The sequence below is a fragment of the Oryctolagus cuniculus genome, chromosome 8 (genome assembly GCF_051225735.1).
Source record: "Oryctolagus cuniculus isolate XC-2025 breed Fujian yellow rabbit chromosome 8, ASM5122573v1, whole genome shotgun sequence".
Classification (NCBI taxonomy): domain Eukaryota; kingdom Metazoa; phylum Chordata; class Mammalia; order Lagomorpha; family Leporidae; genus Oryctolagus; species Oryctolagus cuniculus.
Window position 1 is genome coordinate 72176042 of NC_142874.1, and position 23679 is coordinate 72199720.

Here is a 23679-nt window from a genome sequence, read left to right on the forward strand (position 1 = left end):
ACATCCTCGCCAGCATCTGTTGTTGGTAGATTTCTGAATGTGAGCCATTCTAACCGGGGTGAGGTGGAACCTCATTGTGGTTTTGATTTGCATTTCTCTGATTGCTAATGACCTTGAACATTTTTTCATGTGCCTGTTGGCCATTTGGATTTCCTCTTTTGAAAAATGTCTATTGAGGTCCTTGGCCCATCTCTTAATTGGGTTGTTGGTTTTGTTTTTGTGGAGTTTCTTGATCTCTTTGTAGATTCTGGTTATTAACCCTTTATCTGTTGCATAGTTTGCAAATATTTTTTCCCATTCTGACGGTTGTCTCTTCACTCTCCTGACTGTTTCTTTTGCAGTACAGAAACTTCTCAATTTGATGCAGTCCCAATAGTTAATTTTGGCTTTGACTGCCTGTGCCTCCCGGGTCTTTTCCAGAAACTCTTTGCCTGTGCCAATATCTTGAAGGGTTTCTCCAATGTTCTCTAGTAACTTGATGGTGTCAGGTCGTAGATTTAGGTCTTTAATCCATGTTGAGTGGATTTTTGTGTAAGGTGTAAGGTAGGGGTCTTGCTTCATGATTCTGCACGTGGAAATCCAATTTTCCCAGCACCATTTATTGAATAGACTGTCCTTGCTCAAGGAATTAGTTTTAGATCCTTGATCAAATATAAGTTGGCTGTAGATGTTTGGGTTGATTTCTGGTATTTCAATTCTGTTCCATTGGTCTATCCTTCTGTTTCTGTACCAGTACCATGCTGTTTTGATTACAACTGCCCTGTAGTATGTCCTGAAATCTGGTATTGTGATGCCTCCGGCTTTGTTTTTGTTGTACAAGATTGCTTTAGCTATTCGAGGTCTCTTGTGCCTCCATATAAATTTCAGCACCAGTTTTTCCAGATCTGAGAAGAAGGTCTTCGGTATCTTGATTGGTATTGCATTGAATCTATAAATTGCTTTTGGGAGAATGGACATTTTGATGATATTGATTCTTCCAATCCATGAGCATGGAAGATTTTTCCATTTCTTGGTATCCTCTTCTATTTCTTTCTTTAAGGTTTTGTAATTTTCATCGTAGAGATCTTTAACGTCCTTGGTTAAGTTTATTCCAAGGTATTTGATTGTTTTGGTAGCTATTGTGAATGGGATTGATCTTAGAATTTCTTCCTCAGCCATGGCATTGTCTGTGTATACAAAGGCTGTTGATTTTTGTGCATTGATTTTATACCCTGCTACTTTGCCAAACTCTTCTATGAGTTCCAATAGTCTCTTGGTAGAGTTCTTTGGGTCCCCTAAATAAAGAATCATGTCATCTGCAAAGAGGGATAGTTTGAGTTCTTCCTTCCCAATTTGTATCCCTTTAATTTCTTTTTCTTGCCTAATAGCTCTGGCTAGAACCTCCAGAACTATATTGAATAGCAGTGGTGAGAGTGGACATCCCTGTCTGGTCCCAGATCTCAGTGGAAATGCTTCCAACTTTTCCCCATTCAATAGGATGTTGGCTGTGGGTTTTTCATAGATTGCTTTGATTGTATTGAGGAATGTTCCTTCCAAACCCAGTTTGCTTAGAGTTTTCATCATGAACGGGTGTTGTATTTTATCAAATGCTTTCTCGGCATCTATTGAGAGAATCATATGGTTTTTCTTCTGCAGTCTGTTAATGTGGTGTATCACATTGATTGTCTTGCGCACATTAAACCATCCCTGCATACCAGGGATAAATCCCACTTGGTCTGGGTGGATGATCTTTCTGATGTGTTGTTGCATTCTATTAGTGAGAATTTTATTGAGGATTTTTGCATCTATGTTCATCAGGGATATTGGTCTGTAATTCTCTTTCAGTGCTGCATCTTTTCCCGGCTTAGGAATTAAGGTGATGCTGGCTTCATAGAAAGAATTTGGGAGGATTCCCTCTTCTTCAATTGTTCTGAATAGTTTGAGAAGAATTGGAGTTAGTTCTTCTTTAAATGTCTGGTAGAATTCAGCAGTGAATCCATCTGGTCCTGGGCTTTTCTTTGTTGGGAGGGCCTTTATTACTGTTTCAATTTCTGTCTCAGTTATGGGTCTGTTTAGGTTTTCGATGTCTTCAATTTAGGTAGGTTGCATGTGTCCAGGAATCTATCCATTTCTGATAGGTTTCCCTGTTTGCTGGCATACAAGTCCTTGTAGTAATTTCTGATGATTCTTTTTATTTCTGTGGTGTCTGTTGTTACGTTTCCTTTTTCATCTCTGATTTTATTGATTTGGGTCTTTTCTCTTCTTTTTTTAGTTAGTTGGGCCAATGGGGTGTCAATTTTGTTTATTTTTTCAAAAAACCAGCTCCTCGTTTGGCTGATTTTTTGTAATGTTTTTCTTGATTCAATCCTGTTGATTTCTTCTCTGATTTTAATTATTTCTCTTCTCCTACTAGATTTGGGTCTGGTTTGCTGTAGGTTTTCTAGATCCTTGAGGTGAATAGAAAGCTCATCTATTTGGTGCCTTTCCAATTTCTTGATGTAGGCACCTATTGATATAAACTTTCCTCTTAACACTGCTTTTGCTGCGTCCCATAAGTTTTGGTATGTTGTGCTGTTATCCTCATTTACTTCCAGAAAGTTTTTGATTTCTCTTTTGATTTCTTCTATGACCCATTGTTCATTCAGGAGCATGTTGTTCAATCTCCATGTGTTTGCGTATGCTCTAGGGATTCCTGAGTTGTTCATTTCCAACTTCATTCCTTTATGGTCTGAGAAGCTGCATGGTATGATTCTAATTCTTTTGAATTTGCTGAGACTTGCTTTATGGCCTAGTATGTGGTCAATCCTAGAGAAGGTTCCATGTACTGCTGAGAAGAATGTATAATCTTTAGCTGTAGGATTGAAAGTTCTGTATATATCTGTTAGATCCATTTGGGCTATAGTGTCGTTTAAATCTACTGTATCCTTGTTGATCTTCTGTCCTATTGATCTGTCTATTTCTGAGAGTGGAGTATTGAAGTCCCCCAGTACTATTGTATTGGGGTCTAAGTCTCCCTTTAAGTCCGTTAACAAATCTTTTAGATAAACCGGTGCCCTGTAGTTAGGTGCATATACATTGATAATTGTTATATCTTCCTGTTGAATTGATCCCTTAATCATTATGTAGTGTCCCTCTTTGTCTCTCTTAATGGTTTTTGTGGTAAAGTTTATGGTGTCTGATATTAAGATGGCTACGCCTGCTCTTTTTTCATTTCTGTTGGCATGGTATATCTTTTTCCAGCCTTTCACTTTCAGTCTGTATGGATCTTTGTTGGAAAGATGTGTTTCTTGTAAGCAGCAAATAGATGGGTTTTGTTTTTTAACCCAATCAGCCAAACGGTGTCTTTTAACTGGACAGTTCAGGCCATTCACGTTCAATGTGACTAATGATAAGTGGTAACTTTGCCCTGCCATTTGCCTAAGATAAGTTCTAATATATGCTTTGAATTCCCTGTGATCTTTTGCTGTGAGCTTTCCTTCCTTGGTTTCCTTCCTTTACCTTCTTTCATATTGATGCCCGTGTTTCTTTGTTTCTGTGTGTAACACATCTTTAAGCATCTTTTGCAGGGCTGGACGAGTGGCAACAAATTCTTTCAATTTCTGTTTGTTATGAAAAGTCTTTATTTCACCTTCATTCATAAATGATAGCTTTGCAGGATATAATATTCTGGGCTGGCAGTTGTTCTCTCTTAGTACCTGGGCTATATCTTGCCATTCCCTCCTAGCTTGTAGAGTTTCTGATGAGAAGTCAGCTGTGAGTCTGATTGGAGATCCTCTGAGAGTAATCTGACGTTTCTCTCTTGCACATTTTAGGATCTTTTCTTTATGTTTCACTGTGGAGAGTTTAATTACAACGTGCCGTGGTGAGGGTCTCTTTTGGTCGTGTTTATTAGGGGTTCTGTGAGCTTCCTGTACTAGGATTTCTCTGTCCTTCTCCAAACCTGGGAAATTTTCTGCTAATATCTCACTAAAAAGGCCTTCTAATCCTTTCTCCCTCTCCATGCCTTCAGGAACTCCTAGAACCCGAATGTTGGGTTTTTTAATAGTATCCTGAAGATTCCCGACAATATGTTTTAGATTCCTAATTTCCTCTTCTTTTCTTTGGTCTGACTGTATCCTTTCCTGTTCTCTGTCTTCTAAGTCCGATATTCTCTCTTCTGCTTCTCCCATTCTGTTTGTAAGGCTCTCTATTGTGTTTTTCATTTGATCTATTGAATTCTTCACTTCAGTCACTATCCCAGTTTCCTGTTGTACTAGTTGTTTCGTTTCATTTTGATTCCTCCTTAATATTTCATTTTCACGAGAGAGATTTTCTATCTTGTCCATTAAGGATTTCTGTAGTTCAAGAATTTGTTTTTGAGAACTTCTTAATGTTCTTATCAATTTTTTGAGATCTGCTTCTTGCATTTCTTCTATGTCATCATCCTCATAATCTTGAATTGGGGTGTCTTTTTCATTTGAGGGCTTCATGGTGACTTCCTTGTTTTTATTACCTTGGTTTTTGCGTTTGTTATTTGTCATATTGGAGATATTTGGTTTCTTCACTGTGGTGCTTTTTCTTGTTATACTATGACTCTAGATTAAGTGGACTATCTGTTTTTGATGGAGCCTTAGGGCTTGAGATGGGTGTGGCCTGAGAGCTCTGTTTGGTGTGCCAAAGGTGACACTCCCAGGTTAGGCGTGGTAAACCTCTCTCTCTCTCTCTCTCTCTTTTTTTGATTCAACAGGGAAGTTATTCTGCACAGCTGAACAAAGTTGGAGGTAGTTAGCAGGCAAATGATATACCCACAGGAGCCAGAGATCAGAAGCTCTTTCCCAAGGACCACACAGGGAATCTGTTCGGCCCTTAGAGTGGGCTCAAATTCTCCTTCAGTCTCCCACTGGGTTGCCAAAGTTACGGAATTGTAGCGTCTCTGGAGAGTGCTCACGTGAATTCCGTGAGTTCTCTCCCCCACCGTCTCTTTTTTCACAGTCTCAGTTCAGTAGCACCATAAATTTACTAAGTCCTAATCTCCTGTTAATTCGCCCCACCCAGAGTCAGGTTTTACTGCTAGTCTCAGGGCCGGTGCAGACCTGAGGTCGCTCTGCTTATGACGTATGTCCAAGATGGCGCCTGCTCTTTGTCTTGCTCGCCCTTGAGAGGTGAGCGGAGAGAGAGAAACCCGTGTCCATACCAGTCACCTTTTTTTTTTCCCTCTCTCTCTCTTCCAGTTAGCTTGGTGAAGTCCCCCCCGCCCCGGGGGTCGTTCCCTCTAGTCTCCTCTCTCCGCTTGCCTGCCGGTGTCTCGGGTTATTGAGGTTCGGCTCACCTCGCGTTCCAGCGCTGGTGTGTTGAGTCTGCCGCTGATGTCCCGAACTGTGGGCTCCCACGCTCTCCACGCAGGTCTGCTCCTCAGTAAAATTTTTTAGAAGATCAAATATAAACCATAAGAATTGTTTACCTACAATGTTCAGGTAAAAGATATGAAGAAATCTATTAAATTATTCTAGTAAATTTTTAAACCTGTTCAACTCTATGACTTTGTTGGTAACACGTAATAAATCACAATCTTATTCCTTTTTGTCAGCACACTTTAAATTTTTAAAAAGAATTTTCATTTTTGTTGAAAGGCAGGGAGACACCGAGAGAGAGAGAAAGAGAGAGAGAGTCCCTTCATCTGCTGTTTCACTCTCCAAATGCCTGCAATAGCCAGGGCTAGGCCACTCTGAAGCCAGGAGGCTGGAGCTACATCTGGGTCCCTCATGTAGGTGGCAGGGGCCCAAAGACTTGAGCCCTTCCCTGCTGCATCCCAGGATGCACATTAACAGGACCTGGATCAGAAGCACAGCTGAGACTTGATTCCAGACACTGGATATTGGAAACAGGCATCCCAAATGGTGACTTATGTTGCGCCAAATGTATAACCTGTCAGTATACTTTTAACTATTGGTATGTTTTGATTCTCATTTCTGCTTTCTTTGTTCTTTTTCTAGGAGGATCCAACTTTCCTAGACTGGTAAAATAGTTTAAGCTATAAACTGTTTCAATTGCATTAAACTCAAATAAAATTACAGCAATCAGAAGGAGGTCAAGCTTCTCCACTTTTCTGTTAGAAGTTCATTCTGGTCAGTGCTGTCACCAGTTAGAAAAGAGAAGGAAGCTATGCAAGTTTCAACCAATCAGTGGGAGCAGTAATAAAAATGACTTAACTGCATTCTCCTGAGTGTTCATTTGTAATTTAAATGTCTTATATGTCACTCAGCCTCCATTTCTACTGACACAATGGATGGAATGTACCCCCCCAGACTTCATGTGTTGGAAACTTAATCTTCAAATTCAGTTGTTAGTGTTATCTAGAAGGTGGTACCTCTGGGAGGTGGTCAGAATGAGATGAGGTCACGAAGGTGAGACTTCCATGATGGCACTGGGGGCTTTCTAAGAAGAGGAAGAGGGCCAGTGCTGTGCCATAGTGGGCAAAGCCGCCACCTGCAGTGCTGGCATCCCATATGGTGCTGGTTCAAGTCCCAGCTGCTCCACTTCTGACCCAGCTCTGTGCTATGGCCTGGGAAAGCAGCAGAAGATGGCCCAAGTCCTTGGGCCCCTGCACCCACATGGGAGACCTGGAAGAAGCTCCTGGCTCCTGGCTTTGGATTAGTGCAGCTCCAACCATTGCAGCCAACTGGGGAGTGAATCAGCAGATGGAAGACCTCTCTCTCTGTCTCTCCTTCTCTCTGTGTAACTCTGACTTTCAAATAATAAATTTTTTTGACAGGCAGAGTTAGAAAGTGAGAGAGAGAGACAGAGAGAAAGGTCTTCCTTTTGCCATTGGTTCACCCCCCAAAATGGCCACTTCGGTCAGTGTGCTGCTGCCGGCACACTGCGCCGATCCCAAGCCAGAAGCCAGGTGCTTCTTCCTGGTCTCCCATGTGGGCGCAGGGCCCAAGCACTTGGGCCATCCTCCACTGCCTTCCCAGGCCACAGCAGAGAGCTGGACTGGAAGAGGAGCAACCGGGACAGAATCCGGCACCCCAACCAGGACTAGAACCTGGGGTGCTGGTGCCGCAGGTGGAGGATTAGCCAAGTGAGCTGTGGCACCGGCCTCAAATAATAAATCTTAAAAAAAAAAAAAAAGAAGAGAAAAAGGGTCTGAGCCATGCTTGTTCCATCTAGCCATGTGATGGCTGCTGCCATGTTACAAAACAGCATGAAGCCCTCACCCAGTGACTCGGTCTGTGGTGTTCAGTGGCAGCAAACCGAGTAAGACAGCAATTGAACTCATCCTTTCTCTCTTCTAATTCCCTCCCAACTCCTCCCTAATCTTTCTCCAAAGCAGACTATGTATAGCTCCACCTCTAATTACTACTTACTTCATTTGCATGCAGTAGGATGGCACCACCTTGGGAGTCCTGCTGGCAGCGTGCCAAGGAATGGTGCTTGCCTGGGTTAGCTTTAGCAGAACCCTGTTCCTTGACCAAACTCCACGTGGATATTCCCAAGATCGTGAGAATGTTCTTTCTACAACTTCTCTCTACGCATCTGTTTTTCCACAACCTATTGGTGATATGTGAACATTCCTTAGAAATCACTAAGTTGACATTCTTTTTCTACAAACTAACTTTGATCCATTTTCCCTCCTCACAATATATTATACTGGATTCTTTTTCTGAATTTCTCCTCTGATAAATACTCTTCTCTCAGTAGTAATATTAGGATCTCTCAGTTTAAAGGAGTTCACCATGCTCATCCAAAAAGAAAACCTACTCTGTCAGTACAAAAGAACTACTGACTCTTGATTAAAAAGTAACAATCTGTGTGCTTTCCAAAGAATACGAGGGGGTCTTCAAAAATTCATGGAAAATGAGTATTATGAAGAAACTGTTCATAGATTTCAATTTTTTTGTCTTTTTTACCTTTTAAAAATATTTGAAAGGCACAAAGAGAGACAGAGAGAGCTCACTCACTGGTTCACTGCTCAAATGTTCACAAGGTCTGGAAATTCAATCCATCTCTTTCACATAGGTGGCAGGAACCCAATTACTTGAGCCAAGATCATCACTGCCTTCCAGGGTCTACACTGACAGAAAGCTTGAGTCAGAAGCCAGAGCCAAGTATTGAACCCACACACTCTGATATGGGATATAGTCATTTTAATCAGAATCTTAACTGCTAGGCTAAATGTCAGTCACTATACTTAATCTTTTAATGCCATTTTCCACAAACTTTTTGATGTGCCCTCATGTTTAGATAAACTGGCTTTTATAGTGATGGAAGCCTTTGAAGTTTGATGCTAACCAGCTGCTTCTTATGGATATTATGAGACTAGAATAATAAGAAACAAATTAAACTGAAGATTGCAGTGGTTTAGGTTCAATGTGAGGAAAAACTTCCCGTATGTACAGATATAAAATTTGGAGTGGGTTTCTCAGGAAGAAAACTCAACATCTTCTGGATGCCTTCCAAAACGGGATACATTCACCCTTGGATGGATAAAATGTTATCTTTTTATTGTGGTGTAATGCCTCAAAATCCTTTACCTTGCTGGACATCTAATTTTTCAAGAAACCCGAACATAAAGAAAAATGGACATTAACTATTACCAAAATAACAATACATCTTAAAATAAAAATAGACACCAGATTATTTAAAAATAAATTAAACTTACGATGGGTCAATGCAATTTAACAAATACTGTCCAGGCATTTTTAATCAGATGACAGTCATTGAAACAAACCCCTCATTCTCAAGGAGTTCCCTGTCTACTCAACTCATAAAGCAGGTTGTGACCCATGCCCTCCCCAGGGCTTTGGAAGAACCTGTGGGAAAAAGGAGTCAATCCTACTGCAGGGAGATCTGAGAAGACTTCACACAGAAAGTGGCTTTTGAGCTGGTCGTTGAAGGACTTGGATGGGTAGGGTTGGATTAGTGGGGCACATTTCTTTCAAAGGGATTGGAATTAGCAAAGATCTGGAATGAACAAACCTTTGAACTGGGTGGAGGGTAGACTAGGGAATGAGGAAAGGTGCTAGTCCTAACAAAAGCCCAGATAAAAGCAAGACACCCCAATTCTCCATCACGGAGGCATCAACATCCAGAGAGATTGATCCAGTTGGCCATGATAAGGATCCAGCTGTGGAAGCGCAATGGAGGTGTTGGAAATGCCTTATTTGGAACAAATTCATCTTGGAAAACCCAGCTGGGATGGAAAGGTCAAGCAGGTCCCTGTAAATACTCTCATTGGAAAGCAACATTTCAGCCAGATGGTCAGGATGTACCCACAGCTTCCGCACCTTCTCTCTCCTTTTTAAAAAGATTTACTTTATTTGAATGACAGAGATGGGCGGGGAATGTTATTTTTCATCTGCTGACTTACTTCCCAAATGGCCACAATGGTAAGGGCTGGGCCAGGCTGAATCCAGGAGTCTGGAAATCCATCTGGATCTCCCACGTGGGTAGCAGGGTCCCAAGTACTTGGGCCATCTTCCACTGCTTTCCCAGAAGCACTAGCAATGTGCTGGATTAGAAGTGGGGCAGCTTGGACTTGAACTAGCACCCTTATGGGATGCCGGCATCGCAGGCACTGCACCACAATGCCAGCCCTGTGCACCTTCTCTACCACTCTCATTTAACAAACTTCCCAGGTGAGCACTGCCCAAGCTTCAGGCATCCCTCGGCCACTTCATGATTCCTGTCACAGTTATGCTCCAGCTGCACTAATATTTACTTGACATTTATCTTTGAATCAATTCTTACCTTAAAAACAGAAACTTTATGTTGTTACCAGAAATAGAAAAATAGTATTATTTTCTGTTAATAGAATGTAACCATAAACACAAGTCTGAGGCAAAATGATATTTCTAAATTCTAGTTAAAAACCATTGATGCCTATTGCTTTGAGCTTATTAAAAATGCAGGCTGTAAAATATTTGATGTTAAAGACATTTAGCATTGAACTGAGAATTTCTTTTAGACCAAACAGAAGGATTCAAGGCCATTAAAAAGGTTTGTGATCCAACACCATTTGCTGTGATTAATAAGGAGCACCTTTTTTTTCCTAAAAAAAAAATTATTGTTTGCAACGCAATGTTCACATGTTATTTACATTACTCAGTATTGTAAAATTATTCCCATCTATATCCTTGGTGTTCTCTCTACTTTCTTAATTCTTTCACAAATGTTGACTTCCTTGCTGGATCATCTCACAGGACAATCCCAGAGCAGAATTTCCTTATATAATAACAATTTAAAACTCAAATAACTTTTCTGGAGGAAATATTTATTTTGCATAAATTAACAGTCATTCCTTCTTTTCCCAAATTATCACCAATATCATAACTGTATTATCACTGATAGATCAAAGATCCCACTAGCTAAAACCACAATTTGTATATTGCAGAATCTTGTTTCATATGTATATATTTGCATGGAGGATATAGAACTATTGGTACAAGTGGGAGAGATCAACAATGAGGAACTGGTTATTGTGGATGAGAGATGCCCCTGGCCTAGCATGTTCCTAGGCCTGCCTTGTGGAGCAGATGCCCCCGCTCCTGTGACAGGCATGCTACAGGGAGGTGGGGGGGGACAATATGTCTGGACTCCTCAGCCTAGTAATCTATCTACATTCTCATGTTCTGAAGTCAGGAGGCACAGCCTGTTGTGTGATACTCTATTTTCTCCCTACCCAGTCCTGCTTGGCAAGAGGCATGGATGTGTGCTCCACAGAACTGAGGCTCTGCTGATTTCTCTGTGAAAACCAGAGAAGCTGTTTGTGTGTGTTATTCATAGCTCCTTTCTCTACCTGCCAATGAAATCAGTGGGCCCTACAAGACTTGCTGAGTTAATCAAGCCACTTTCATCATCAACATTCTGCAGCAACACTCTCAAATGTTAGAATGATATGGGTTGGTTTTTATGTTGGAACATTCAAGCCATTTAAGTTTTCTTGTTTGTCTAGAGTGCATTTTTGCTGGCATCTGGCTTCTGTTTTGTTTGTTTGTTTTAAAGATTTAATTTATTTATTTGAAAGGCAGAGTTGCAGAGAGAGAGGGAGGGAGAGACAGAGAAACATCTTCCATCCTCCAGTTCACTCCCCAAGTGGCTGCAACAGCCAGAGATGAGCTTATCCAAAGCCAGGAGCCAGGAGCTTCTTCCAGGTCTCCCATGCGGGTGCAGGGGCCCAAACACTTGGTCCTTCTTCTGCTGCTTTTCCAGGCCATTAACAGGGAGCTGGATTGGAAGTGGAGCAGCTAGGACTCGAGCCAGGGTCCATATGGGATTCAGGCATCGCAGGCAGTGGCTTTACCTGCTACAACTCAGTACCAGACCCAATCCTTGGCTTCTTATAATAGTATTATAGAAAGTAAAATAAAGGGGACAAAGTCTTTTTGAATAAATTGCTAGGAAATGTTGGATACAGACAATTTAAGAATGCCTAAGGGCCAGCATTGTGACGTAAAGAGGAATGCCTGTGATGCCAGCATCCTATATGGGCACCAGTTTGTGTCCAGGTGGCTCCAGTTCTGACACAGCTCCCTGCTAATAGCCTGGGAAACCAGCGGAAGTGCTTGGGCCTCTGCCATCCACATGGGAGACCTGGAAGAAGTTCCTGCATCCTGGCTTCAGCCTAGTTCAACGCTGGTCATTGCTGAACCAGGGTGTGGAAGATTTATATTCTCTCTCTCTCTCTCTCTCCCTCCCTCCCCCCCCCCTCTTTCCCTCTCTCTATTTCTCCCTCTCTCCCTGTAACTCTGCCTTTCGAAATAAACAAATAAATCTTGAAAAATGAAAAAGAATGCCTAAAATATTATGAGGTGAATTTCTTTCTCTGGCCACATGTTAAAAACAATGGGTAATTGTAAGTCCTTAAAATATATAGATAGTCACAAATACATATAAGCTAAAGTTGAACCTGTGATTTTAAGAATTAATTTCCTGGCTTGAAAAATCAGCTCTAAAGGACTTTTTTAGGACAATTTGGCAAACCTGAATATTATTTGGGCAATCAGAATCATTTTGATATTGCTATGCTCTGAACCCAAACAAGCACACGATTCAAATTTTCTTTTCTTTAATTTGATGAGTTTCAAATGCATGCACTTTCATTAAGCAGGCGATTTAGAGATCAGATAATGAGGCTGACACAGCCTTCTGAATGAGCAAAAGCACAGCCTAATTGAAGGCAGCTAACAGGATTTCCAGCAGGGAACGATTTCCCTGAGAGTATGATCTGATTTCCTTTGATGTTTGTATTACAGTAATAACATTAACAACATCCCAAACAGCACTTAATGAAATTTTAGACTTGCTATACGTGAGGACTCCTCTGTCATCAAATGTGACTGTTTTCTATACGGTTTCTCTCCTGTATACAAGCTTCACACTCAGGAAAACCAGGACGGTCAGGGACCCATTTCAGCCTCAAATTCTGGACCAAATATCCCTGCATGCTTTATAATTCCATGTGTAATCCCTGCCTAAATCTATATAGATACTGACGTGACAGAGGGAGATCATTGTCAACTGGGCAAAAGTACAAGATTAATGACTTGGACAAATCCTGCTGATGGTTGGTAGTGATGACACCTTAGTATACAAAGAAAAGCATTTCGTGTTTATAGAAAATTGTTTTATCACTTTAAGGTGATTGAGGACTAAAACAGCGCCATAACAAGGAATCAAAGACTCCAATTACTACTTGGAATTTTATTAACAGTGAGTCAGTAAAGAAATATTGAACTGTGTCTTTAAAAAGCTTTTCGATGAATAATTAACACTGAGAGTGAGAGAGAGAGAGAATCATCCTGACTTCACTGTCATATAAATTTGTAATCTGAAAAATCCATCTCTCCCCAGAAATGTTGGAAAAACGGAAGAACATGTCTTGCCGCCTGTTAACTCTTGCCTGACTGTGACTGCTAATCTACAGGAGTGAACTGCATGTAAGTACAAGGCTAAATCTGCGTCTAAGATTTTGTAGGTCTAGGAAATGGCTTTATTCTTTGTATATAATCGAAAGAGAGGCCTTGGCTCTCAAGTCAGAACTAAACATGGGGAGGGGAGAGTGGGAATTTATGATTGAATGATGAGTTAACATATGTTTTAATGATTCCACAAACTGAAGTTACACTATAATCAGGCAAGTAATTACGAGGTAAGAAATTAGTAAAAGTAGGCAATTACTGACAATTGTTAGTAAATAAAAAAGGCATTTGGCCAGTTATGAGTCTCACCAGTGGAGTCAGTACCCATTTTACCATGGGCCCAAGTTGTAAAATTTCATTGCTAAGCATATGAATGTTCTATCCTTGGATACTTGTGATTAGGGTCAATGTTTAGTAAAAGGAGTTCAAACAGTTCACTGCATAAAAATCAGGGACATGTTGCTGTAATGTGGCTGCCTGATTTTGAACTTCAGCAGGTAGCATGCTGTCTGGATTTCAAAATGTATAACAAATCCCCAGTCACTACAGCAGGTCTTTCTGGGGCCCTGATCCCCAACTCAGTTACAGTAAAGCAGTCAATTTCAAGTTCTGAAAATCATTTTTTGTTTTCCTTCTGTTGAGGCCAATTACTTTCTCAAACATTTAGCTTCCACCTGGATTTGTTAGCTAAATCAGAAAGCACAAGTGTGGTACAGATGATGGCTTGGTTTGGCTCCAAACTAGAGACAGAGAGGTTACAAAATCATTCAGGATTTTCTTCCACAATCGCACTTATTTTGGCTAACGATGACTGAGGCTCTCCTGCAGCCAGTGGGTGTGCTCGGTTGGTCTCTTGGTGTGTACAAGCCCAAGAGCAGGGATGGTAGTCCCTGTCTTCCAGGTGGTCTTGAGAGCCAGCATTGATAACTTGCAAATTATCAAAAGTATACCTAACTCACTAATTCATATTGTTTTGCTAAGTCAGTGATGGATGAAATCTTACTTAGAAGTTAATCATGTCTATCTAAGAACAGATAATTAGATTTCTAACATGGAGCTAACATCAAAAAATAAAAGTGACCCAGAAGAATAAATGCCCCTGGGCACCTGAGGATAGCAGGGAACTTGGAACTTGAATTTGGCTCTAGTTTTCTGGCAGTTAAGATGAGAAATGGACATTGATTACTTCTTGTTATTCTGGTTGTTTTCCTGAGAAAAAGGAAGCATGTATGTTCATCAGCAGTGGCCACATTTTTTTTCTTGAACATAACTTCTATTAATTATGAGTAACTCACAGGTGTCACCTTTACCAGCATGAGAGGAACTTATTTTTGCCATATCAAGCATTTTGATAAGAGACCATGGCCAACTGCCATCATGTATAGTAGAGGTAGTGAGCTTTATTGTGTTTTGTAGAGTAATTAGCTGGATCGCTTACAAGTCCAAAGGATTTGAGATTACATCCTTTTATTATTGGTCTAAAATATCTTGCTTTTCATTATTCTGATAGTTGGCAAATCCATAAAGAAAAAAATGTTCTGCTTTTCTGAGACCGGCTCACAGTTAAACATAAACAAAAAAACCACAAGGAAATATTTTATGACTGTAAATTGTAATGTGTTCAAAAGGGCTCCCACGCTTGTTGTCAATACAAGCTTTCATCAGATGGTTTCCTAATAGGATGTAATGGTTTGGCTGAGGTAGCCATTGGATGACTGTGCTATTTCCTGTTTATTAAAATTGTGAGCTATGAATCATAAGAACATATTTCAATTTTTATCAAGTAGGATCAACTGAGACAATACTGGCAAAATAAACCTCAGTGTATTATAGTAGTAGAAATAGATGTTTTACTTAATGATTCAAGTTCTAAAAAAGATTAACAAAGTAATGATAATGTGTATTTTTGAATTATATTTTATGACTTATTTTAAACATTTTAAATTTTCTGGTGATCAATGGAACAACCAGGTAGCTAAATGACTTCCCTGGCTTCAATGAAAAAAATAAAAGGTAATGCCATTTTCACAGGGGCAAAAGTATTTGGAAATTGAAATTCTTAACTAGTCAATTTGAATCTAAATAACAAGACTGCATAGATCTATTGATTGGGATGTCCTTCTTTGTAGTGGAAGAACATTGTTTGTCACTTGTAAGTGGGATTTCAACCAACTAACAGATATTTATTGAGTCTTATTTTTACTGTGTAAAGTACTGGGAATGCAATAGTGAGAAAAACAGATACAATGTGAACCTTGTGGTGCTTAAAGGTAGACAGTAGTCAGAATTTCCTACAAATAGAGGTATAGGTCGTAATGAGTGCTGTAAAGCCACATCTATTGCATAGGATATGCAATGAAAGTGTCTAACAGGCACACGGGATGCAATCTGGGGGCCAAGGAAGCTTCCCTGAGGAGCAGCAGTTGCACTTCTGTCTGAAGGGTCACCTTACTGTGAAGAACTGAGGCAACGGAGCATTTTAGGCAGTTGGAGACACATTTTCAAGAGCCTGGAGATGTGAGATGCAAAGAAGAAGCCAGAAAGAATATTTTAAAAGGCCAGGGGGTGGGGGAGGTTGGATCACAGACAGTGCGGGGATCACGGCACTAGATGGGACCAGAGAGACAGGCATCACCAGCTTTGAAGATGTTGGTGTTTATTCTAAAATTTGTAGGAAGCCTTTGAAATATTTTAAACAGAAGGGTGACATGACCAGATTTGTCCTTTCATTTCTGAGATCTTTAAAAAAAAAAAAAAGTATTTAAACACAGTGTGGTTTACATAGAGTAAAACATATCCACTTGAAGTACACAGTTTGATAAGCTTTGACAAATGAATGTGCATTTATAACAAGCATGAAAATCAAGATATGGCTATTTCCATCACACCAGAAAGTTTTCTCATGCCCTCTTCCAGTCCCAATGACACCTTCCCAGTCTCAGAAACACAGCGATCTGCTTTCTGTCACTTTGTATATCATTTTTGCCAACTTCATATAAATAGAATCTTACAGTATGTACTTTTTTTAATGTTTGGCTTCTTTCACTCCACATATTTATGGAATTCATCCATGTTGTTACATACATCAATAATGCCTTTGATTGATGAGTCATATTCAGTCCTTGGGATATATCTCAATTTGCTTATCCATAATCTGTTAATGGGCATTCATGTTGTTTCTCCTTTTAACTATCATGAATTTTAACATTTAAATGCTACTATATGACGATTTAAAAATTACTTTGGTGGGCTGGTGTTGTGGCACAGCAGGTTGCACTGAAGCTTGTGACACTGGTATCCCACATCAATGTACCTCTTGGAGTCCTGGCTGCTCTGCTTCAGATCCATCTCCCTGATAATACACCTGGAAGCAGCAGATGATGCCCTAAGCACCTGGGCCCTTGCCACCCAGCATTGCCATGCCTGCCCCAGGCATTGCAGCCATTTGAGGAGTGAACCAGCAGTTGAAAAATTCTCTCTCTCTCACTGTGTCACCTTATTATCACTCTGCCTTTCAAATAAATAAATAAACCTTTCAAAAATTAATAAAAATGATTTTTGATTCCATATTATAAAATATATACTATCTCAAACTCCCTCTCAAGCTAGAATTTTTAATGTGGCATACCAACTCTAGTAATTAAATGGATTAATGATTTCTACCAACGTTATATAAAAATATACTCATTACAGCATCAATGAGAGAAAGCTTATCTAAAAAATTGAATGCTAAAAATGTCAGATTTCTGAGAAGTCTGATTTTAAAGGTCTTGTTTTGTTTGAAAATATATTGTTTGACTATTCCCACATCTAAAATAATCTCAAAACTCGGGCATCATCCCATTGTTTAAAGATGAGGATATATAAACAAACATAGCACAAACATAGTACATTGGAAAATGTGCCTTAGAATGAAATCCCAAATTCTATGTCTTAATCTAGGAATGTTATTTCATTTAAACGTATGTAATTTCTAGATTATCTCCTATCCAGGACTCATAGAATGCACCAAAATCTGAACCTTAGTGGTGCTAAAATTAGCAAAATGTCTAACTAAATATTATCTTAATGAATAATAGAGTTGTTAAAAAGAAGGGGAGGGACTTAGGAACCTAACAAAGAGATAAAAAGACAGCATGTACAAACACTAGAAAAGTATAAGTGAAAGACAAGATCTGAAAATGCAGGTTATGTGTTTAAAGAAGTATCTTTTAAAATAAGGATCTGCCACCACAGAACAGGCTGAAGAGAGCCTGGGATTGAAGAAGGCGAGATCATTGGGAAAAGTTTGGTGACCTACTTCACTGAGTACTTGACATCCATTCTAGCAACTGGGGAAACACGCATGTCAGGTCACGTGACCTATCACATCACATCTGGAATACTGCACTTAGATCCATATTTCTGGAAGCTACATTTAAACATGCAGTCCAAAGTTCTTAGAAATACATTCCATTATTTTTATTTTAATGCTAAAAGCAGGTGCTTTAAAGTCATAGACGCAGAAAAAAATTTAGAGAAAAACACATGATAGCTTAAAGGATATCAGGTTTAAATAACATTAGCTGGGATAAATTTACTAGGGCTCATTCATGCATATCTCTCAAAGTTGTAAATACAAGGAAGAAGCAAATATGAGTAGATGTTGGCTGGAAAATATCCATACTTGGTAAGTAAGGGAGGATGGAAAAAAAGAAAATATTCTTTAAAAATTTTATTATTTAATTTTGGTAAGAGGAAAAGTATCTGAATGGATAAATCCATGGCAACTGGGAGACATTTTATTTCTTGAGAGGTTCTAAGAATCTCATCAAGGTAAACTCAGAAAGCCTACGAGAGGAAAGTGACTGTACATAAAGATACTGATGAGAACTAGAGAGTATGTAACAGGGTTCAGCTCAGATTTAGGTGTCTGTGGGAAAATGCAGGGGTAAAGGGCCATGAGCCCCAGATGACTGTCAGTAAAAGATGCACCAGATGTATTTTGACTGTGTATCAGTTGGTACGCTTTTTATCATCTCCTTTAAGAAAATTATTTCTGATGATTGATTTGTGTAGCTGTTTGCTCAACAGATAGCCATTCTTGTGCCTTGTATTTTAACATAGGTTCTACTGTAGTTAATCCAAACAAAAAGCTTTACCTAAGAGTCTGAAAGAATAAAGCCCCATCCTCAACTCTAGAAAACCAGCGTTTCTGGCAAGCATTTGTTGTGTTTCTATGACGGCGGCTCAGGGGCAGGTCTGTAAGGTAATGCATTATGTAGAGTGCACTAAAGATAAGGTGCATGTCTTCTGAGAGCTTTGGTGCTCTCAGTTATTTTCCAAGTATTAGTTAATAGTGCAAAATGCTAATACAATTATGTGAACTGTATAAAGGAGAGTAGAGAATTTCCTTCTCTGTGTTCTTCCCAGTGCCTTGAATGGTAGCTTTCTGTGATTATGACATTTTGTCCTTTCCCCTAATAACAACAACAGACTTCCAACACATGTAATGAATGGAAAACTGAAATATAACTCAAGGGTCCCTCTGCCACTCTGTGTATTTGTCCAACTGGACACAGTTTTAGGTTGTCCCAGACGTGCTGTGTTTAAAGCAGGGAAAGGGGAACAGAGAACTCAGAGTGTATTCAACACGGAGGCAGCTGCATTAATAAACATTACTTGCTGTCACTGATTTCACTTCACAATAAAAGTATTTATGTTTCAGCTGCCCATTTCACTATGAACTACAATTAAATGTTTCTCTCCTCCACTTAATTTTAATTAATGTTAACAATTCTCCCCACCAATACATGAATTCAAAATTTAACAAATGAATTCTCATTCTAAGGAGAAAGACCAGATGAAGCTCTTTAGCACCGCTTGAAAAGAAGTGTGAAAGGCGGCAGAGAACTGGGCTGAGAGTCCCAATCGTTATTACAGCTGACCTCCTTTTTTTCTGCTGTTCCCTGCCACACTCATGCTGATCTGATGAAATCAGATCAAAGGCACCAGATTGCATTCATTCCTACTTCTGTGCCTTTGTTCCCACAACTCCCTCTTCCTCTTAATTTAAAAAAAATTAAAGTAATTTCTTATTAGGACATACTTCCAATATATGGAAGACAACAGAACATGAAATATGTATAGCTGAATGCGTGCCTCTTCCCACCAGCCCTGCTAGACAACAGCACCTGCTCATGCTTACTTTGGTCTCACCACTTTTGCTTTTCTTTTTCAAGAACAAATTTTTGCTCAGAGAAACCTTCCTATTCCTTTTATCCTAATCAGTTGATTTTGTGACTCAACAAACATTTTTGTATTAGATGTGTACTCTACACACTGGCTGTGCTAGCGTGTGGAGAGGTGGGGAGAATATACCAGGCAGCTTGCCTTTTAAGAGCTCAGCATAGGATGATCCTCCCCTGGTCCAATCCTAGCTTCCCACAGGAAGGCCTTCCTAAGGGCAGCGTGACTGGCTGGCTTCTGCAGTGCATACATCTAGGACACTTATTACCATGTGCAGGAGCTGGTTTGTGCTGATTTGTGAGCCTTAACTGCGCGCCTCTCTTTCCAACACTGCATTCAGTGATCCTCACGGTGGGAGTATTTACACCACAGAACCTTGCAAACACTACAAATGAGGACTTGTTGTTGTTTTGTTTCTTTGGGAGAGCTGACTTACCAGCACACAATTGCATAGAAACCCACTCACTCATCAACATGCCTAGCACATTACCCCTAAATGTTTTGATGGACAAGTCTTAAATATAATCTCTGCAATTGCCTTTTGGGATGTAATTGCTTAATTTCCAAAGTGTTTGTCACGTAAGGAGACATTTCTTAAATACTTTCTGACCACTTTAAAAGAGTGCGTTCATTTCTCCTCTTGCCATAGTGATTTTTTAGTGTCATATACTTTGCCTTATGCTTTTGTTAGCTTGAACTTTAAAATGTTGTTGTTTGAAATTACTATGAGAGATAACTGCTTTCTCCCTCCCTCTGAGGTAATTTCATAAACATTCATATATCAAGCACTTGCAGCCCAGAAGGACACATCCCAGTAAATGATAGTCTCCCTAGTCTCTTGCACTCCCGGCACTGCCAAATTCCATGGCACAAAGCACCAGCTCAATCTCTTTGTCAGTTGCACTCACTGCACACTCAACAGCATCCAGCAAGTATCTTTTAGAGGCCTACCTTGGCGCTATTTTGTTCCTAGGGTTCTTGAGGAGGGGAGGGATGGGTGTGGGACCTTGCTTCTAGATCAGTCAAGGGTCCCTAGCAAGGACAGCAGGATCTATCAGAGTGGATTGGATTTGGATGTTGTCAGTAACAATCATCTACCAGTTTCCCAGAGTCCTGGCCCTTTTATGTCTTCATTTTCTCACTCTCCAATTAAACAGCAAAGCCCTTTTGGAAGAATGATGCTTTGCTGTTGTCTTATTTGCAGGCTATGATCAGCACTCCTTATGATGCTTATGCAAGGGCAAAGATTGTGACAGATCTGGGGTATGGTGCTGAGCAGCTACAGTGTGTCCTGCCTCAGGGCTTCTTTAACAGATCAAAGATAACTGAAATTTTCTCTTGTTGGGTCTCTCTTCTCACTAAACCACTGCAGCATCTAATAACTCTTATCTGTTTTTAGTCTTTATTTATTGATGATGTTGATGATGATGATAAGAGAGAAAGAGATTTCCTATCCACTGATTCACTCCCCACATACTTTCCATGGGTAGCACTGGACCAGGACAAATCCAGAAGCTAGGAACTCAATCCAGGTTTCTCATGTGGTTGGTAAGAGGCCAACAACTTTAACCATCCCTGCTGCCCACCCTGGTCTACATCAGTGGGAAGCAGGAGTCAGGAGTCTGAGCCAGTTATCAAACCCTGTACACTATTAAGGGATGTAGGCATCACAAGCAGCATCTTATGTGTTAGATTAACACCTGTCCTACTTTACCCATTTTTTAACTTTATAAAATTCTTTAACTCCTTTATTCTAAGAAAATAAAAATAGAACATTATGAATATATTCTGTATCGAGGATTTTTAATGAAAATTAGTCACTAGTTTTCGTTTCCATCAACTGTATTGGGGAAAGAGGAGGAAGTGGAAGGTGCTTTATGCTTTGTGAAATGATTATTTACTTCAGCTTATGTTTTGTTGGTCTGTGAATCAACATCCTCTTCCGTTATCTGTCCTGCCAGAATTCCCAACATCCAGACCATCTGGCTGAAGAGTTCCCTCAAATTCATTTCCTGCTCTTTGCCCTTTCCAGTGGCCTTTGGTAAACTCTCAATCCTAGGGCAGGAAAGAAAGGCAATCAATTTATATTCCCATTTGGCTTGTTAAATGCCTTCAAATTCTCTGAAAAGACTTTGCAGCAGTGATTCCTTTCTTGTTGTGTTCATGACAGGTAAGAAAAATGGACCCCTCAATGCCCAGCTGCACCCCAGGTAGCTTCACTGGTCCCCAGGACACCCTTGGTTTTCAGACCCTAGGCTCTGTGAAGATAGCCAACGGCGCACACTTCTAGCTTTCTCTGGCCCCGTCAGGCCCTACTAGCTGCCTGACTCTACATAAATCACAAACCTAACTTGTAGCAAGACTCGAACTTTTCTTATTGGCTATTGTATAGAAACTGAAGTTCATCCCCGCTCCACTGACCTGCCTGTAACAAGCTTTCATTGTTCCACTGAAATGCAGGGAGCAAGCAAGATCCATCTTTCTGAGCCATTGATTTTATACACAGGCCAAGGAACCTCTCAGGGAAAAAAAATTGAACATTCTGTAGCCTGATTCAGACCTGTGTGACAGATGAGGGCTAGGGGAGTCAGATGAGTAGTTCTGAGAATGATGGAGGCTGCAGAAGGGAAACTTCCACTAAGGGGGAAAAGAAATTTGCAGAATCAGCCAGTCCCATCAATGGTACCCAAGCCACGTTTATTTCAATATTTAGTTCAGTAAATGTTTACTGGATGGTTACTATACGCCAGGCCCTGCACTAAGTATCAACCTTCACTTTACGTGTTGTGTCATCTGTGAATACAGAAAACAAGACTGACACACTTAGAAGTGGGACAATTTTACAATTATGGTTCTAACAGCCTTAGCAACTATAGGGTAATGACTAATTTTGGCAAATGATGTTATTCCATTTGGGTTACTGTTTTAGTTAAATTTTTTCATTTTAATTAACCTGAAATAATTGTGCATATTTCGGGAGTCCAGTGTGATATTTAATACATGTATACAATGTGTACTGATCACATCTGGGTAAGTAGCATTTCCATCTCCTTACCATTTCATTATATTTGGAGCTGTTGAGCTCTCCCTTCTCTTTCCTCACAACATAAATAGCAAATTATGGTAAACAACAGTCAACCCTACTAGGCTGTGGACCATTTACTCCTCTCATCTAACTGTGTTTGGGGACCCATTATCCAACTACCCTCTATCTCCCCTCCTCTCTGGTTATCTTTTAAATATTAACTAATACTATCTGAGAGATTTGGAATAAGAACCCTAAAAATGTTGCAAAGTTTAAAAAGAAAAATTATCAATGTGATATATTAATTTGCATGTGAAATGCTATGCATACTCTTCCAACAAGCATTTTGGTATTTCATTTGATGTAGTTTCCTGGCAGTGTGGTAACTTGCCATATCTTCTGCTGAGATGTTTGCTTAGGTTCGTCTGAATCTCAGAAGGCATTAACCAAATTACAATGTTCTGTATAATTCTACATTGAAGTGTCATGTGTGACTATGCTCACGATTCTATCTTGCTTTCTATCCTCCAAAGTGGTACAGACAACCTACAAATTGTAATGAAAGCATTAGGTAGAAACCCAACAAATCTTGACATTTTATCTTATCCCAAATTTGACCATCCTGCTTTGATTCTTAGGATAAGCTCTGAAATGTGCTACTGGTGATATTGTAATTGCAGTGTCACTGGATTTTTGTCTATATTAACCTCTGCTCACACGGCACTTACCCCAGGAACACGAAAGTGGTGAAAAGAGATATAGGAGAGTGCATCAGCAGGCATATGTGGTCCAGAAGGTAAAGTTGCAAAAGCAGGTGTGAGTTCAAACACCCAAGCTCTAGTGCTCATGTGACTTGAGAGAATATACTGGAAGTTATCGAGAATCTGTATAACCTTTCTTAAACAGCTTGGCATTCCATCCCCCCTGTGGCATTGGAAGCACACCCATCTGTTGCTGAAAGTTTGCTGGTATGGAAAATGTGCAAAGAAATACGGAAAGAACTAGCTATAAAGACCACATACATAGTGAACTTCACTCATAGCTATAATGTCATAATTTTTGATAAAACAAACAAATCGGCAGAACAGAAGAATTTCTCCTAACAAGGGTCTGGGTATATCTGCATAGTGCTGGTTCATTGTAACAAAGTAACTTAGATCCTGGCTCCAGTGTGAGGATAGAGTTCAAAACTACTCACAGCTTCCCACTGCCCTGTATTTGAAAATATTTTCAATCCATGTCCTGTGGCTGCCACTTAAGCTTTCACCCTTTCAGTTTCTTCCTGTTTCTTAGTTTCAAGTTTCATTGCTCACTGGGACAGTCACATCATGCTCAGGGAAGCCCAATTTTCCATAAACTATTTCTAGAATAAATGGACTAGGCATCCAGATTGCTGCCAATACATTTCCATTATTGTTTGCCTAACAGATTGAACTGCTTTCAACAATACACCAACAATAAATCCTATTGGTAATAGCTAAGAAGAGTGGCACTAGGGATTGTGGTAGCTGGTATCATCAAGTCATCCAGCCCTATGGGAATTTATTG

General features: G+C 40.0%; 1 protein-coding gene and 1 long non-coding RNA gene across 4 annotated transcripts in view; one reads left to right on the plus strand and one right to left on the minus strand.

The window, feature by feature from the left end:
* Positions 1–23679, minus strand: part of LOC149125049 (uncharacterized) — a 117408-nt gene that overhangs the window by 44078 nt on the left and 49651 nt on the right. The window contains exon 5 of one of the 2 annotated variants that reach the window (XR_016212015.1): positions 20929–21161. The exons of the other annotated variant lie outside the window; for it this stretch is intronic. This is a non-coding gene — a long non-coding RNA (uncharacterized LOC149125049). Of the gene's footprint in view, positions 1–20928; positions 21162–23679 lie in introns of those variants that run through there. 2 annotated transcript variants of the gene reach the window in all.
* The window catches only part of TRPC3 (transient receptor potential cation channel subfamily C member 3), a 175292-nt gene continuing 164382 nt past the window's right edge, over positions 12770–23679 (plus strand). The window contains exon 1 of one of the 2 annotated variants that reach the window (XM_089302565.1): positions 12770–12896. In XM_089302565.1, the coding sequence (XP_089158691.1) occupies positions 12895–12896 (2 nt within the window). In that variant the 5' untranslated portion in view covers positions 12770–12894. The remainder of the gene's footprint in view (positions 12897–23679) is intronic. The other variant, XM_089302566.1, reaches the window with a different exon arrangement.